This window comes from Pan paniscus, chromosome 10 (assembly GCF_029289425.2).
Source record: "Pan paniscus chromosome 10, NHGRI_mPanPan1-v2.0_pri, whole genome shotgun sequence".
Classification (NCBI taxonomy): Eukaryota; Metazoa; Chordata; class Mammalia; order Primates; family Hominidae; genus Pan; species Pan paniscus.
In genome coordinates, this window is record NC_073259.2 from 9,168,233 (window position 1) to 9,186,373 (window position 18,141).

At 49.7% G+C, this 18,141-nt stretch overlaps 1 protein-coding gene across 4 annotated transcripts in view; it reads right to left on the reverse strand.

Moving 5' to 3' along the window:
* The window catches only part of CRACR2A (calcium release activated channel regulator 2A), a 152,871-nt gene that overhangs the window by 14,468 nt on the left and 120,262 nt on the right, over positions 1-18,141 (reverse strand). For 2 of the 4 annotated variants that reach the window (XM_034935201.3, XM_034935200.3), the window contains exons 14-17: positions 17,247-17,577; positions 12,747-12,879; positions 6,818-6,899; positions 6,629-6,743 (exon numbers count right to left, since the gene is read on the reverse strand). In XM_034935201.3, the coding sequence (XP_034791092.1) occupies positions 6,629-6,743; positions 6,818-6,899; positions 12,747-12,879; positions 17,247-17,577 (661 nt within the window). Of the gene's footprint in view, positions 1-6,628; positions 6,744-6,817; positions 6,900-12,746; positions 12,880-17,246; positions 17,581-18,141 lie in introns of all 4 variants that reach the window. The other 2 variants (XM_008973764.5, XM_034935199.3) reach the window with 1 other exon arrangement.

Here is an 18,141-nt window from a genome sequence, read left to right on the forward strand (position 1 = left end):
CCCATCAAAAATAGATTAAATTCTGGACACTGCAGTTGATGTCCTAAGTGGATTGTACATATTCCAACTACTTGAAAGTGAGAAAGCCACTGATGGCATATATGGAACCCTGTGGCCCCCTATTAGCTAGAGCGTTCGCTAATGGCAACACCCCCTCCTCTGACCCTGCCGTGCCACGGGATACTTGTGCGAAGAGCTTTTCACGGAAAGGGAAGAAAGGAGGAGGAAGCAGGGAAATGGGCCAAGCGGCTTGCTGTTTAGAGCACATGGGAGAGAGATATTTGTAGATTTATGTGTGAGGAATGATTAAGGCTTGTGGGATTTCTTGACATGGAAACTCTGAAAATATGAGCATCAGACTTGAAATCCCACGGCAGAATTCTACCCCAGGTTTTGTTATTATTTGGAATGGGCACTGGCTTCTGTTTCCTCGCTTGCAGAGGGGATGATGGATACTGAATGACCCAATAGGACGGGGTAGGGAATGGGTCATAAGCCCAACATCTGGGTCCTATGCACCATAAACAGCAATGGTGCCTCTTGCGTCCTAGGAAAAGAAAGGGTAGGTTTCTTCTTCTTTTTTTTTTTTTTTTTTGGGAGGCCGAGGTGGGTGGATCACGAGGTCAGGAATTCAAGACCAGCCTGGCCAAGAGGGTGAAACCCTGTCTCTACTAAAAATACAAAATTTAGCCAGGTGTGGTGGCGGGCGCCTGTAGTCCCAGCTACTTGGGAGGCTGAGGCAGAGAATTGCTTGAACCTGGGAGGCGGAGCTTGCAGTGAGCCAAGATTGTGCCACTGCACTCCAGCCTCGGTGACAGAGAGAGACTCTGTCAAAAAAAAAAAAAAAAAAACCAAAGCAATTCCTGGATATAAAAATAAAGGAGCTTAGAAGGAGCAGAAAAAAAAAATTTAAAAGCAAAGCACCCAGCAGGAGCTGCGGTTTCTGTTCTTTGTATTGTTCCTCTCTTACACAGCCACTCTGGACAACTGGCTTCCCTGCAGGGACCCTGGCCTGCCACCGATAAAGGAGAAACAGACTCATCTCCAAATATTTGGCAAAAATAAATGAGAATACCCATAAGACCAGGGAGTGTGCTAACTATCACAGTCAGTCACCATCACCCCAGCCCAAGGTCATCAGTCTGTGGCACAGGGGCAGGGAGAGGAGCTGGTATTGGGGTAGGTGTCTCATGGTCCTCTCTGACTTTGACCCCAAAAGTCTTGAACTATCTGTCTAAACTTTACACCTTTCTCATACCTAACTAGGTTTTCAGCCTGCATACCACTCAGCACAAGATGTTCAAAATTACCTCCTAGATGAAGCAACACCTCCCTCAAGCCCCTAGGGCTTTGGTGAACAGGTCTCAGGTCTACTCAAACTCTGTTGTCTTGAGACTGTGAGAGATGTTGGTAAAAATCCCATCAGCATGACAGGTTGGAGTGAAGTCATCTTAGCTCCTTCATCAGGCACACAATCTCTCTTTAGGAGACGTGGGTTCTGCCCTAGCTCTGTCACCATCTCTCCATGTGACTCATCTGAGTCTCTCCTCTTTTCTGTGTCTCTCTGTTCCAAAGCCAGGTTCTGTTCTACGACCCTCTAACAGAGAGCCTTCCCTCCACCTTCAGTTATTTCAGCTGCCTTTCTGTGAACTTGAGCTTGTTGGAAGACAGACTTGTTGAAATTCAAAAGATCACCCATGTCTGACTTTAAATAACAAGAGCTGTCAACTTGGAGCAGTGGATTGGCATTCAGCTCAGAATGTGCAGCTGCTGGGTTTGGTTGGTTGTTGCCTATGTGCGTGTGTGTGTGTGCGTGTGTGTGCGTGTTAATATCTATTTGCTAGGAGGCATGAAAAAGCACTTAGCTGGGATAGTGCTGCTATTCCTCTGGAGCCAGAGAAAAAAATTTTTCAGCACATTAAAGCATGCAGTTATGCTAAGAAAAAAAATGCCTGCAAAATTATATCTTGGGGGTTTCCATATTTATCCATCCCCTGGACTATGAGTCAAAACAAGATTTATTTGTGTGGTTCATTTTAAACTGCCAGCACTTCAAGCTCAACTTGGAACGTGGAGAAAAAAAATCAAACTGCTATTTTTTGCACCGTGCTGTACATTGTCACCAATGACAAAGATCGCAGAATGAGGTTTAGCTAGCAGCCCAGGAAGGGAGAGGGAAGTGGGCCAGGACCCCTTGAGCTGAAGAACTGTTCTGCTTTGAGAGAGAAGCAAGAAGGACTGAAAAGTAAATGAACACCTGCTTTTCAGGAGCAGATTTCAGCCATGGACCACAGGACAAGAGAGAAGCAGTGCAGTGTGGCAAAGCCCTCGCTTCTAGATCGGGTGGTGCTGCTGACAAGTGTGGGCGCCTTTGGGAAAGTCACTTCCTCTTTTTGGATCATAGTTTTTCTTACTTATAAAACAAGAGGTTGCATTAGATTAATCTCCACGTTTTTTTCCAGCTCGGAAACACTGGTCTATTCGGCTTAACTCCGCCAATTCTATTTCACTTCCTCGACTCACATGCCCAGGAATCTAGTGCTATCAGAATGGCAAGAGGCTCTAAACAAAAAGCTCAGCATCCCAGCACTGCAGACACTGGGGGCCAGCAATCTGGCTCTGGGGGAAATACCAGGCTTGTACAGGCTGGCGTTCTAAATTCTATTTTCTCTACCCGACACAGGCCCCAGAGTCTTCTGATGTCCAGTTTGTCCCATGGCCACACGTGGGGCCTTAGAGCCTGACTAGTTTCTTTTCCAGATTGGAATGGTTAAACCAATTCTACCCAATTGAGATAAGAAATTGGGGGTGGGTTGGAAATGCCGAGTTGGCCGAAAGACTGCCTGCGGTGACTTCCTATAAGGCACTCAGGAGAATCGGCGCAGAGTGCATCTGCTGGGCCTCTTCTGCAGAAGGCCTGCAGGCAAGGTAAAGTTGCCTAGACTGGGTGAAACAGCAGAACAAGGGCAAGGCCACAGTCTTCCCACCTCATCAAGCAGTGCTGGTGCTCTCTTGCACCAAAGGATTTTGGTTCCCTCTGGGCCGGAAGGACCCTCCAGAATCTCCTCATCCACACACATTCCTGCTCCGTCTTGGCCTCCCAGAGAGATAGTCAAATGCCATCATACACTGTAGAATTTGGGGGCCAGGAGGGAGCATTTGGTCTGCTGCCTTGTTGAATGATTGGTCAAAGTTTCATGGCCAGGAAGTGATCAAGATGGGATAGTAAGAACTTCCTTTCAGGGAACTCCACGACCTCCCCCGAGCATCTGTTCCCACCCCACACAACCTCTTCCAAGAGTCCTTCCCATGCAGGCATGTACAGCAACTGAAGCCCTTTTTCCTTATATGCTTTTCAGGCTGAGGGAGGAAGGGGGACTGTGAACAGCTGGCCACCATTCACTTACTGATAAGGCTTCAGAACCTTGAAGACTGTTATTAAAGCTCCCCCTCCACCCCCCCTTCTCCAGGCGAGGGAGTTGGTAAAGTGCTCGGAGCTCTTTGGAAAAATAAGGTGCTCCACAAATATAAGGTACTTATTATTTTCAGTTCCCCTCAGATCAAATTAGGTGTCAAGTTTTAATCTATCACCTGACACCTCTGATTGCTGGTTGCCAAGGCAGAATGACTTAGCTTTTCAAGAATCTAGAGAATAATTGCATTTATGATGCCACCGTTCCACACCTTCAACACACACTCTGCCATTTGACACAGCCTCCTGCACTTGTTTCTGAAACTCTGTGCTGCTGAACTGAACGCGTTGCCTGGTCTATCATACTGAGTTCCAGAGCTCCTAGTGTGTGCTGGACATGCCGCAGATGTGTAGTAAATCCTTGGTGAGGGGTCACAGGCATCTTCGGAAATGACTTAGAGCTCTTCTCCTCACAGGGTCATCCCTGGACCACCAGCATCAGCCTCACATGAGAACTTGCTAGAAACACAGAATCTCAGACCCCAGTCCCGACCTGCTGAAGCAGAGACTGCATTTTAAGAAGTTCCCCAGGAGAGTCCTATATATGTTAGGGTTCAAGGAGCACTTGTTTAGCCGGGAACAGTGGTGGCTGAGAATCAAAATTCCCTGAGGAGCTGTTCGTTTTATTTTTTATTTGCAGGCCCTGAACCACTCTGGGAGAGAAGGCCCTGGCCTCTGTTCCCTTTAAAAGCTCCACGTGTGATCCTGATGTTCACCCAGGTTTAGAATAATCAATTAGAGCTTAAATGTACCTTTGGCTAATATCTTAAAAAAAGGAAAAACTCAAACTAGAAATCATATAGAAAAGCCCTGTTTACACATAAGCAATTCTGATTTAACTATGTATAGATTTGCCATCTCAGCCAGGCTTCCCGAGCCCACAGACACACCAAGGCTTCCGTGGGCCTCTTAGCAGCCACACGCCGCTGATGATTTCAGCCCCATCCCACAAAGCAACGTCTCTGGAGGATGACTAAACCAATGCTTCAAGCTGTGACGATGGCCTTCTGAGATGTCTTCACCTCCACCGCCAAACTGTTCCACCTCTTCTTCTAGATCCCAGGCTCTGTGCAAAACAGGAGCCTTAGAAACAACACCCCCTAATGACAGCAGAGAGCATAGTTCCCCGAATTTGTCACCATCCATTCCCGTTAATCCCAGACCACCTGGAGGCTTAGCCCTAGCACACACCAAAATTTAGGTACTGGGGGACAACTAAATGTCTGTGAAAAGGACAGGTGACCCTGGAGAAGTTAGGCCTTCCCTTTCTTCACTTTTGAATGAGATGGCCATACTAGATGGGAGATTTTCAAAGGGAAACTCTTTTGTCTAACAAAATCGTACCTGACCTCCAATATGCTGAAAAAGGCAAGGCAGCTCTGACGGAGATGGGGGATGAGGGACCTGGATCCGTGACCACTAAACCTTCCCCTGCCGCTCCCCAATCTCTGGGGAATGTCAGTCTGATTCCAGGGCTCCAAGGAAGAAAGTCTGGAAACCCCTGGATTAGGTAATCCCTAACATCCCTCCTGGTGCTTAACTTCTGCAAAGAAGATAAATCTGCCTGGTGCTGCCAACAACAACAACAAAAGTAAAAAAAGAAAAGAAGAGAAAAATCGTGTCGTAAACTCCAAAGTTTAGAAAGGAATTACTGCTGGATTCACCCATACCATTTGCTTCCATTATTAGTTTGGTGTACAGGCAATCTACTACCTACATTTCAAAACTTGCATTTTCTCATTTGTAAGTGTGTTAGGCACAGTAATTTTGAGAAATAATAGGTAGTAGGCAAATTCTTGAGAAACCCTTGAATCTGGCTTCCATTTTGTTCCTTATTTTTCTTGGTAATCAGAAGGATGCAGATTAACAAAAGACAGACGGGTGACCCCGACATGCAAAACTACAGAGAAACTGGCAAAACTACAGAGAAACTACAGGCAAAACTACAGAGAAACAGATTTGGGTGAAAGGGATCATGGATCTTAGGGCCAAAAGGGTCAAACAAATGGACAACTCCAAGAGTCTGCCTCCATAGCAATGTGGTATCCATTCATTCATCCAGGAGCTGTTGGTCTCATGCAAAGCATCCAGGTTATAGCAACGAAGATGCAGCTTCTGTTCTTAGGCAGCACGGAGTCCAGTGGGAGACACAGGCCGGTAAATAAGCGATTTGTAGCAGCATGATAAATATGTGATGGGATATGCAAGGCTTTATGGGCTTGGAGCAGAGAGCTGAACATAAGCTTCATGAGGGCAGGAGCTTTGTCTCTTTTATTCACTGCTAGGATTCCCAGGCTCTAGAATAGTGCCTGCCGGTGTTTTGAACAAATACATGAACAAACCATGAATCCTGCTGGTGGAAGGGGCGGGACATCCTGCTTGGCTGTTCTGTGAAGGAATCAGCCGAGGCCTGGCAAAAAGCAATTTGTAGCTTGTCCACACTGGCAGTGGCCTTGAGAAGCCTGCACTGGGGTGATGGAAACACTAATAAAAAAAGCATGTACAAAACGACATACTGCAAGTAGGAATCATAAACATAGAGTCTCCCAGATAATTCAGAATGCAAAGATAACACAGTTGCTCTTGGGCCCTGCCAAGACTCTTGATTTTGAGGTGAGCCTGGAGCCCTCACATTCTGGATCAACCTCCCCTTGTGTGAAGAGCTGTGACAGAGGCCCCCAGACATTGCATAGTGTGGCTCCCGGGCAGGGCATAGCTGGGCCTACTGGAGCTGGAAAGACTCAGGGGATGGGGAGAGACGCTGGTGAGAATGAGGGAAGAATCTGGTTGTGACTCAAACACTGATTTCTCCAGGACCCTTCCTTGACACTCCACTGTGTCCCCTCCCCCAGTCCAGTCCCACTCAATCATGGCCCAGCAATGACACAGCTACTGGCATAATCTGGATTTTCCGTGTCCCTCTCTCCATGAGGGCAGGGACTGTGTCTGTCTTGTTCACTTCTGGGTCCCCAGGAACTGGCCTGGTACTGGGAACTCAGACGAACAGAGGAACACATGCCTGCATCAGTTTGTCCCTGGAAAAGGCAAGTTCCGAATCAGATTTTGAAAATGCAGAGGCCCGCGTGGGAGATGGACAGAGAAGAAAAAAGAAGCCACAGTCAAGCCTAAATGCTCCTAGGAAGGTCGCCAGCTCACCTCCACGCTGCTCAGCCACCGCCGGACCGACAGGAACGACTGCTTGTCTGTGAGATCGTACATGACGATGACACCATCGGCCTTTCTGAAGAACTGCTGGGTGATGCACCGGTACCTGCCACAGAAGGGCCACGGGTCAGGCACGCACGGCCTTCCCTCTGGAGCCCAGAACTTCGGGCAGCTCCTCACCTCTCCTGCCCAGCCGTGTCCCACAGCTGCAGGGCCACCTGAGAGTTGTCCACATTCAACGTCTTCACACGGTAATCAATGCCTGCAGGGTGAAACGGGCCTGTCAGGGCTGCCCTGGGCCAGGGGCACCTCACTTCCAAATCAGGAAACAATGCTTCCAACATCTGAAATCACATCAGGCCCAAGGTGACAACCCTCCCTGTGCAGCTCGTGGGAGGCAAAATGGAGAAAAGAACAGAGCACTGGATGGGGAGGCATGGGACCTCAGCTCTGGTCCTGTCTCTGCCACTTATTAGCTGTGGAACATTGATCAAATCACTTAACCACTCTGAACTGCGGGCTCTTCACTGTAATACAAGCCATACGCTCTTTCTTTCCCTCCCTCCCTCCCTCTCTCTTTCCCTCCCTCTCTCCTTCCCTCTCTCTTTCCCTCCCTCCCTCCCTTCCTTCCTTCACCCTTCCTCCCTCCCTCTCCAACTCTCTCTTTCTTTCTCTCTCTTTCTTTCTCTCTTCCTCTCTTCCTTCCTTTCTCTCTTTCTCTCTTTCTTTCCTTCTTTCCTAAAATTCTTTCAGAGGCCCCCTAGTAAAATTCAAATGTCCTAGGGGTATGGCCTCCATCAACCAATCCAAAGGTATGTGGAGGAGGAGGAGGAATAGGAGGAGGAGGGTAGGAACTGGCAGGTAGAGGAAAGGACAGAACAGGAGGGGTAAGAGAAGAAATCACAGGCAACGTTCACCCTTGAGATGGATTAGAGCTCCTAATCCTACCACTGGGCTGTTCACAACCATCTCTCCAGGGGTGTGACCCTACCTGGGGTCCTCAACCCCAGAGAGAGGGGGCAAGGTCAGTGAAGTGCATTCTGCATCCCACTGCAGCCCTCATAGGGCAGGACCTCAACACAGGTGTTTTGATACAGGTATTCCCCACTCCTGCATCCTGTAAGAATGTTTGCAAAGGCATAAAGAGGTTCGAAAGTACATCCTCCCGCCACCACCGTAAGTTCCAGATCTTAGAACTTTAGGGCATCTCCCGCAACCTTCAGAAAGGCCTCTGGAGGGCTCAGGAAGACAAACAGCAACAGCAGCTTGGACAGATAGAGACAGAAGAGACCAAACAGATAACAAAGAGTCAGTAAATGGAAACGGTCATCCCAGCCACTGCCGCTGAGCAAAGGCTAGTGCATTAAGACCCACGAGTGAGGAGACGTGGGAGGATCACCCACTTCCAGAGTGTCAGGGGCAGCAGGGAGTCTAGAGGCCCTCTGCTTCACAGATGAGGGCCAGAGAGGAGTGCAATCGTCTGCGCTGAGAAAGAGTGATTTCTCCCCTTAATAGAATGCTTTCTATTTCCAGCATTTCTATGTGCTGCTTCTCCACCTTCACAGAGTCCCACTGTGACATCCATGTGAGTTATCTGCACACACATGCGCACACATGCATATGTACTCATACATACACGTTCACACACACACCGAGAGATGAAGCAGGACTCACGAGCCGTTGTGCCTTGCCCGAGCTGGTCGGTAGCAAGGTGAGCTGCAATCCCAGCTCTGAGGCTCACTGCTCCTCCTGTAGCCAGACTCAGGGCACAGGACACAGGCAGCTTTGTTTCACCTAGAAGGCCCAGGGCTAAGTGCTCCCAGCAAAACAGATTACAGTGGCTGGGAGGTGAATCCAAGGGTGAGTTTTCTTCCTGGCTAGAAGTGGAGGGGCTGTCCCGGTCTGTGCTCTGGGAGACAGAAGGGGCTGCCTGCTTTCTGGTAACAACTCAGGGGAAAGGCATCCATGGTCATACAGCTTCAGGGCCAGATCCGAAACCAGCCAGTGCTGCCCGAGGACAGAGGCCTCTGCCTGCTGGTAAGGCTTGCAGGTAGACGGGCAGGGAGTTTGCTGGGGCAGCTGGGTCCTGGCTGCCCTCAGCTCCTGCTCCACCTCACGGGCTAGGTGCTTTGCTGGAGGACAGGCAGCTGCCTCTGGCAGGGAGTGAGACGGGCAAAAGAGTGTGCTGGAAAAATGTTCTGTGCTGTGGTGAGCTTGGTGAGACTCCCTGCTGGACACGCGACGTGTTTCTCTCTGCAGCCTCAGACAGGCAGGCTGAGGAAGCAGATAAACAGGCTCTTGGGGGCTGGGTGTGAAGGACACAAGGAAAAGACAAGGGGGTGGGGATGAAGAGGTGGCGTGTGCAAACATGAAGCCAGGAGAACACAAGTCCAACGGGATAGACAACACGGAATAACTGGGGACCAGAGGGCCTGGATTAAACTGATTTTAAGACTAGCACCAGTTCTGAAATCCCAGGAGTCAGGAGACCCGTGTTGTGCGTTCCTGTCTCAGCTCTGCCACTGACCAGCAACGTGACCTTGATGGCATTGCTGCAGCTCATTTTGGGGGGTTCTCTCTCCTCATCGGTAGACGGCAGTGAGATGGAGGTATGAAGGGATGAAGGGGCTAAGTTGGATGCTCACAATCTTTAAGTGCAGCTGGAGCATTCGACCCTCACTTCGAGGCGACCCTTGTTTGCAAATGAATTGCTTCCCGAAGGACGGCTCAAGTCAGGAGCCTCCTGGCACCTTGAAAGGTGCTGTGGAGATGGTGTGGGTTAGCACTGGGCTGACGGTTGCCAGGAGGGTGACCTTAACCTTTCTCGAGGTGACAGCCCTGAGCTGTCATAAGGCAGGAGCGACGGGGAGCAGGGGCAGCAAGTTGCTCTGGAGAAATACCCTAGGGGGCTGCTGCAGGGATTTCTCTGTACAGATGTGCAGTGGGACAGACCCTGGACCGGTGGCCAAGAAAGGGCAGGGGCATTCTTCCAGAAACAGCTTCTGGAAGAAACACCTTGGATTCTGGCCTGTGATTTAACACAGGGAGGTTGTGAACCAAAGTGGAGAAGTGGGAAGAATGCTGGACTCGGAGTCCTGGGTTCCAGGGAGATCCTCTACTGTGGATCTCAATTTTCTCACTGAAACATGAGGGGATGTCATTAGCCCATTCCCAAGGTTCCTTCCAGACCTCGCATTCCGCTAAAACCATCCGTGCTGCCCCCAGGATGCCTGCAGGGCTCAAGCACCTGCTCCTGAAGGAGCAGGCTGGGCCCTAGGTGGGCCAGGCAGGATGCCCCAGTCACCAGTTGCACTGGAGCAACAGGCATTTCACACAAGCCACTGGTGCAGTACAAATCATGCTCTTATGAGGGAGTGGGAGACCAGGACGTTGGAGGACCCCTCGGAGGATGGAGGTGAGCTGGAAGAACAACCAAAGCCCTGCCACTGTGCTGTAGCTGCTGCCCTTGACAGGAGATGGGCTGGAGCCCTGTTCTGGGGTTGGACAGCTTTGGCCCGAGAGGCTGTGACTCTGTGGCTGTTATATCTCTTTAAAGGGGGCAGCCTGCAGGTGGCTGGTGTGACATCTGCTTCCTGACATGTGTCCCAGAGCAGGGCCTGCAGTGTGGCAGGGAAACTAATTTGAGCTGCTGCTCGAGCATGTGTGGAGTGGTGTGATGAAGGGCATCCTGATTTGGAACTTTTGATATTTTTTCCCCTTCCTAAATTGGAGGGTGTTTCCATAATTGGCCTCCTGGGAAGTGCAAATGAGTCTGATTTTCTATTTTTCAGAGCCTACCATCTCAGGGCCACAAGTCGAAAATGTAAACGGACCCTGATTTTGTTGTCAGGAGAGGCAGGCCACATGCACACTGCTCAGGGGACATGGCTCTGAGGCCTGCAGGCTGGGCACCCTCTCCCTGCCTCCCCCAGGCCTGTGCCAGAGCCGAGACTGTAGGGCCTCCCCCATGGAATGCCCTCAGGGAGGGCAAGTCGACCTCCCAGGCGCTGTCTCCTGTGTTACCACGCTCAGCACACTCCCAGCTGCCCCTCCCTCAAGGCCAGACAAGGCCAGGCTCTTCTGAGCTTGGTTTGCAGGCTCTGTGCTTCTTCCCATCTGGGTCCCAATTTTTGTCTTGGGATGCTCTCAGTCTCTGGGTGAAGTTGAGCAGAAGGAAAGGCATGGGAAGATATTCCAGGTGTGATAACAGTGTAAGAAAAGGCCCACCAGTAAGGATGGGACACCTGAAGCAAGGACAGGACACCTGAAGCACATAGGCAGGGACCCCTCTCTGGGAGAAATGTTAGAAGGGCCAGTTTAGGCTAAGAGAAAGAAAATGGAGTCTCCCCAGGCAGGACTCTGGACCACTCAAAGCTGGTCTTGTAGAACCAGCTTGTCACACAGCCAAAGGTTGAAGATGGTTGAGTCAGAGACCCAGGCTTGGAGGCAGTCTTAGGGTGCTGACATAGTTTGGATTTGTATCCCCACCCAGACCTCATGCTCAATTACAATCCCCAGTGTTGGAGGTGGGGCCTGGAGGGAGGTGATTGCATCATGGGGGTGGATCCTTCATGAATGGTTTAGCACCATCCCTTTGGTGCTGTCCTCATGATAGAGTTCTCACGAGATCTGGTTGTTTAAAAGTTTGTAGTACCTCCCCTGTCCTCTCTTCCTCCTGCTCTGGCCATGTAAGATGTGCCTGCTTTCCCTTTACCTTCCGCCATAACTGTGAGTTTCCCGAGGCCTCCCCAGCCATGCTTCCTGTACAGCCTGCAGAACCATGAGCCAATTAAACCTCTTTTCTTTATAAATTACCCAGTCTCAGGTATTTCTTTATAGCAGTGCAAGAATAGACTAATACAGGTACCCAGTTACAACCTCTCATTTTTCAAATGAGAGAAAACTGAAGCCCTAAGAGGCACCACATCCTCTTGAGGTCACACAGCTTGTCAGTGGCGGGGCCCAGATGAGGACTCAGGACTTCTGATGTCTCACTGAACCTCCACAGCCCCTCCTGCCTGCACCAACCTCTGCCCACCTCCAGAGGCAGAAAAGCATCCTCACCTCTCATGGGGTGCTAAGTGCATACAACTCAATTTAGGGACACTATGGCATGGAAGAGAAGGTAGTTGAGGGGAAGGTATCAGCACCAACCCACTGAAGGGAATGTGAACAAGCCTCTAACCTCTCTGGACCTCAGTTTCCTGATCTGTCGACTGTGCTGAACAGTACCTGTCCCCCAGGGTTGTCGTGGACATAGATGGAAAGGATGACTATAAAAGCTTCTGGTAAATATTCAGGTCATACAAATACATTTTCAAGTACAGTTGACTTATCAGCTCAGTGAAATAGGCATGCAATGTATTTGTTTTTTGCTGAGTGATCCACCCTTCTGTTGAGTGATTCAAGCTGAAAGGTCCATATGCCCTTAGGTCTCGCCACATATTCCAATGCAACCCTCAACTGTGGGTGAAGGGATTAAAGGCCTCTATTTAAATAAAGTATCACCCAGAGTGGGAATACATTAAGCCATGATCATCCATTAATAGCTGAGCCTAATGAGCTTCCACATTTAAGTCCAGCTGTCGCCCAGCAGGCTGGGGACTTAGGACAGATACAATGCGATGGGTAAAAGAAGCCATCCAGGAGCAAGGCCAGGATGTAGCAGGCCCTCAGGAAGACAGGGGGAGGTGTGGCAGGATGTGGGTCTCGGGAGGAGTCCTGGTCAGTTCAGGGGGAGCAGGAAGACCCAGGACCCTGCTGACAGTGGGGAGGAGTGGTCAAAAGGAGGGGGTACTCATTGAAGAGGGGAAGGGGACCCAAATCTACCTTTACCAAATTTAGTTCCATAAACCCAGAGTTGGACTTACAAAGTACTCAGGGGTCCCATCACACACAGGATGAGCTTAGCAGCTAGCAGCGTGAGGGGAGGTGGCTTCATCTTGCCCCTCCCAGCCTCTCTGTTGAACAGAGCAGACACCAGTATCCCTACTGGCCAATCCCCATGGCCCTTCCCATGGGCTTCTAACGCTCCCTGCCCCGGGCCCCCTTCTCACAAACTCCCTTCCCAAAGATGGGCCTAGGACCCACCTCAGGGATGAGAACTCACCCACAGTGGCCGCCATGCCTGGGGAGAACCGGTCCTCACACAATCTCCTCAGGAAGGATGTCTTCCCCACCGCGGAATTGCCCACGAACACAATCTTGAAGAGCCGGTCAGGGGCAGAGGGAGAGCTTTCCTCCTGTGGACGGCACACAGTCTGACCAACTGCAGGGAATGGTCTTGCCAGCCCCTGCCCCAGCCACCAGAGGCCCTTTACCCATCCCTACAGTGGCCCCTCAGGAGGTGCAGACCGGCCTCCAGACCTGCACCAGGAGGCTGCCACAGCCTCAGAATGCAGTGAGCATAGTCGGTCTTGGGCCATGGAGGCTTTTTCCAGCATCCGCAGGAGGGAGGAGAAACAGCCACCCAAGCGACATTTGCTGTCTGCCTCCTGTGGCAGGGAGGCAGAGGCCGACCCTGGATTCCAGAGGGGTGTAGGAGGCAGCACGCTCACGGATAAGGACAACTCGGTGCTCCAAGTATGACGGGGCACAGAGGAGGGGATCTGAGCGGTGGCTTCAGGAGGGGGCAGGAATTCTTTCTGTGGGGAAGGACAAGGTGGGGCGTTTGCACGGAGAAGGAGAGAAGGACAAAAGAAGGCTTATCCACATCACAGGGACAGAGACGTCCCAGGTTGGGACAGGGAGCTCCTTATTTCTGCCCTATCCTCGGAAGCCTGGACTAAATGGAGGATGCTCTTGCCTCCCTCTCCGTCCATCTCATCGGTTCCCATCGAGGCATTGCCATCTTCCTTGGGTAACTGAGGCACGAGGGTCTCCACTTAGGAAACTGGGAAATGCTAGGCTGCTGGGCAAAGCTTCCCAGAGTCAGCCAGTCACTGCTGCCCTGTCTCTTGGGCCCAGCAGAGGGAAAGGGCTGGGACAGGAAAGCCCAGAGGGGAGTGAACTTGCTCTAGGACAATAAAGCAAGCAGGAGGCAGAGTAAGGAGCCACCTTCCAGCACAGCGTCCTTCTGAGGAACGATCATTCATTCCAGGAGCTGCCGCTCAAACGCAGGCATCTTGCCTTCAGGCCCAGCTCAGCGTTGCCTGGTCACATGGGGAGGCTCTTTTGAATCTATTTAAAAGTGAATTTGGGGGAATTAGCTCCTCTCATTGAGCAAATACTATAATGTAGTGGCAGGTGTATTAGCAGTACTTGAGTTTCAGATAAAAAGCCATTAACTGCCTTTTGGAGAGAAATCAATTCCATGCAGTATTTAGGAGAGAATTCAAGGTCATCTACAAAAATTTAAACTAAAAGTTAAAAAAAAAAAATAACAACCAACCTGCACTCAAAAACTATGCCTCCTGCCCCATTTTCTTTATTCATGCAATGCACAAGGGCACCAACTCTCTGCTGGTCCCTGTACTTTTAATTGTTATTTATTTGAGACTAAAACTCAATGTATCAATCTAATACACCCAAGCACAGTACAGGATAGGGAAGGTGAAACCCAGGATGGCAGGCAATGGTCCTGGTGGTAGAGGTGTTGCCTGATCCTTAGCCCTGTGGCCACTGCCCCTCCCCGGGCAGAGCACTTTTATTCTGCAGGCAAAAGCCCATAGACATATCAATGGCTCAGCGTTAGGCAGGACTCACCTCACAGGGGCAGCAAACTCTCAGGTATGTTCATGCACTTAACCCACTGTCCCCTCTGGGGGACAGGCCACCTGCCACAGGACAATAAGATGGCTGGATTGCGGGGAGGGGGCCGGAGAAAGAGTACCTGGCTGGCAAATCAGAAGATCTCTTCTCACCCTCCCTTCCTTCATGCTTTTTAATTTAAAAAATAAGGCTTTAAGAAATAAAATGTATGCTAATTTTTAAAATTAGGAAATACACAAAAGTAGAGAGGAAATTAATTCTTCATAGTCTACCCTACCATCCTGAAATGGTCACTATTCATATCTTTTTATTTTTATTTTTTAAGAGACAGGGTCACATTCTGTTGCCCAGGCTGGAGTGCAGTGGTGTAATCATAGCTCACTGCAGCCTTGAACTCCTGGGCTCAGAACTCCTCCTGCCTCAGCCCCTGGAGTAGCTATGACTACAGGTATGCATCAACATGCCTGGCTAATTTTCTTATTTTTTGTAAAGACTGGGTCTTCCCATGTTGCTTAGGCCGGTCTTGAACTCCTGGCCTCAAGCTATCCTCTCAACATGGCCTCCCAAAGTGCTGGAATTACCACCATGGCCTCCCAAAGTGCTGGGATTACCACCATTTTACCAATTCATATCTTGATGCATTCCTTCCAACTTTTCTTTATATCATCTTTGTTTTATTTACAGAAATTTGAGATATATAAAATTTTATCCTACTTTATCATATATTATTAACTTACAAATTTTTTTAGTCATTAAAGAGTTTTGAAAATACTTTTAACAGCCGTATAATATTCTAGTGAATTAATATACTATGCCTTATGTCCCTATTATTGGACTTTTTTTTAAACTGTTTGCTATTATAAATAACTCTTGCATTCTTGAGTTAAATCTTTGTCTGATTTTGGTTATTTCCTTATGAAGAATTCCCAGCAGTAGAAGTGCTGGTTCAAAGGATATGGTATTTTTAAGTTTTTGATTCATATTACCAAATGGGTTTCCAGAAGGGTTGTACCAATTTACACCTCACCAGCCTTGTATGGCACGGCCTGCCTTGCAGTAGCCTTCAAACGAGCGTACCTTCTCTTGCTGGAGCTGTTATGTGGCTGCTAGTGAATCATACTTCTTCCCTGCTGCAGTTTCTGTTCCCAGCAAAACGGCAGCAGGACCTCGTGGAGTGGGCACAGAAGTGAGAGAGCTCAGTGAGGAGGGCTGGACTCCCCATCACTGCGGGGCTGGCCTCTCTCCCCTCTGAGCTCTGACTTTCCCATCTGTCAATGGGGAGAATAAATTTCTGATCTGACTCATCAGATAGCGGTGAGGATAAAATGCCATAGCAGATGTTTGAGCAGACGCTTAAGCCTTTTTCTTCAACCCCAGCTCCTACTGACCTCTTCTTTCACATTTTACGGGGACATCTTGGAGTTATATAAGACCCTATTTGTACCCACTGCCAGCAAGTGTAGGTCTGTGCATTGAAGGGGATGTGGAAGGGCATGCAGGAGGGAGGGGGACCCCACATTGGTGCCACCCAGCTCTCCACTCTCCCCTGCACCAGGGCCCTTGAGGAGTGATCTGCAGGCATGAGTCTTAATCCTGGCCTGAGAATGGTAACCTATGCCGGGAAGTCCATTAGGTAGCTCACACCCTAATGCAGCCACTGGGAAAAGTTCAAGGCGGCAAAGGCTCAGTTCTCAATGGCTGCCGCGGCGTGCAGGGCGGAGCCTCTTTCACACTGCCGTGGATGGTTCTAAACTGTTTCAGAAGGCTGAGTGCAGGATGAGGGCTCGAGGGGTCTATTCCGAGGCCTGGGTCCCAAACGAGGCAAAGAACATCTACCACCATGAGCCAGAGGAGCCGCTTTTCATATGGTCTCCCTTTTCCTACAGAATTTAGCAGGAAGACCTGGTGGGAAGTACAGGGTCACACTGAAGGGAGGAGCAGGCAGGGAATGTTGGGATGAAAGTGTGATCAGCTGATTAAGAACCAAGAGAAAAATGATGGTATGCAAACTTTCTAAAGCAGGGCCTGGCTCTGCTAAGAGCAGTTACAAAGCATGCAACTTTAAAAGTGTATGAAATGGTATGCGAGGAGCTTGGCATACAGTCTAGCTTAAGTAGGTGCTCAGTTAATGCTTTTGAATCTGAATCGGAAGAGAGAGCACAGGGTCGGGAAGGGGGCAAACAACTGTGGGATGTGATGAGGTTTCTCTTCAAATAATCTGATCAATCTTTTCTTCTTTAATTCAATTTTCTCAATCCCCAATTTTCTCCTTTTTTCTCCTTTTCTTCCTTCTTGCCTTTGTTAAATGCCCAGGCACGCCACAGTACCAAGCGTTATCAGTACCAGCTCACATTTCTTTCCTTATTTGGAAAGGGGACTAACTTTCTGGCTCATTACAGACACCCCTTCCCCTTTCCCTCCACTTTCTTTTACGTGCCCACCCTATCTAAAAAAAAATCAAATGTTTAGCCAGCCAGGATTAGTTTAGATTGTATGACCCGACCCCGGCCAATGGGGAAGGACTTGCGTCAGAAATAAAGGCTCTCGTGCCCCTTTGTTGAGGTGTGCTCTCATGGCAACTGGCCAAGAAGGCACCCCTCTGCGCAGAAGTAGAACTGCTTTGCTAAGAATCCTTTGTTCAAATGTTCAGTTTCCTTAGGATTTTGAGCGTTATTACAAACACAACAGAGGTTTAAGGAGAATTTATCAGGACCCCTGAGTCTCCCCCCATGACACTCAGCTAAGCAGGGGAAAGTGGTATTTGGAGGACACATACGTGGTGAATCATAAGACCTGCAGCATCTGACCTCCTGAGCTGCCTCTCCGGGCGCTTGGCCTCAAATGCAAGAGACAGATCATAGAAGTGATGTGCATGAACCAAGGTAGGCTGTGCCCTTACCTTACGCAGGGCTTCTTTTCCAACAGGCTGCCCTCGGGGGGATGTGGGGGTGAGTTTCAAGGGTGGGGCCTCCGGGATTTGTCCCTGTACCCCCTGGTCAGAGACCTCTTCCTCTTCTGAGCATTTGCTCAGGGGTTGCTCAAAGCCACCATCCAGGAGCTGGGGCAGGGGGTCTTCTTCAATGGAGATGATTCTGCGGAGCGGCCGGGGGTATGGACCCCCAGGCCCTGGCTCCCCGGTTCCTGGCTCCTCTTCTGTTAGGGGATATCCACTCAGGCCCAGGGAGCTTCTCCTTGGGATGCCAAACACCTCCTCCTCCTCCTCTGACTGGCTACTGGGGCGGGGAAGAGAGAAGAGTTGGGAGGATTTCACAAAATATTTCAATACGGGCTGCATAACAGCTTTTGTGACGAACAGATACCCAAGGAGCATCACACCTTTGGACAAGAGCAGTCCGGGAGAGGGAAAAGCAAACCAGCCAGTATTCTGCAGCTCATTCATTCAACACGCTTCCACCAAGTGCCTGCTGCCACTGCTGCGGCAGATGATGACAAAGATGATGATGATGATGACCAAGTATTCAGTAAAGATGCCATTTACAGATGGACATAATCCCTGTCCTCACAGAATACTTGATTTAGTGGGGGACTAAAGCAATAATGACACAAATAAATACATCATTTACAAATTGTGAGACTGCTATGAAGGAGAAGGAAAGGTTGTGAAGAAACATGTCTCAGACTCAGATATAAAGCACCCCGATTAACATTCGCAGGTGGCCTTGGCTCTGCTCCCAGCGCCAGCCCTTACTCACTGTGTGTCCTTAGGTAAGACACTTCAACTCTTCAGGCCTTGCTGTAAAACGTGGCCCATCTGCTCTATTCCCAAATAAGGC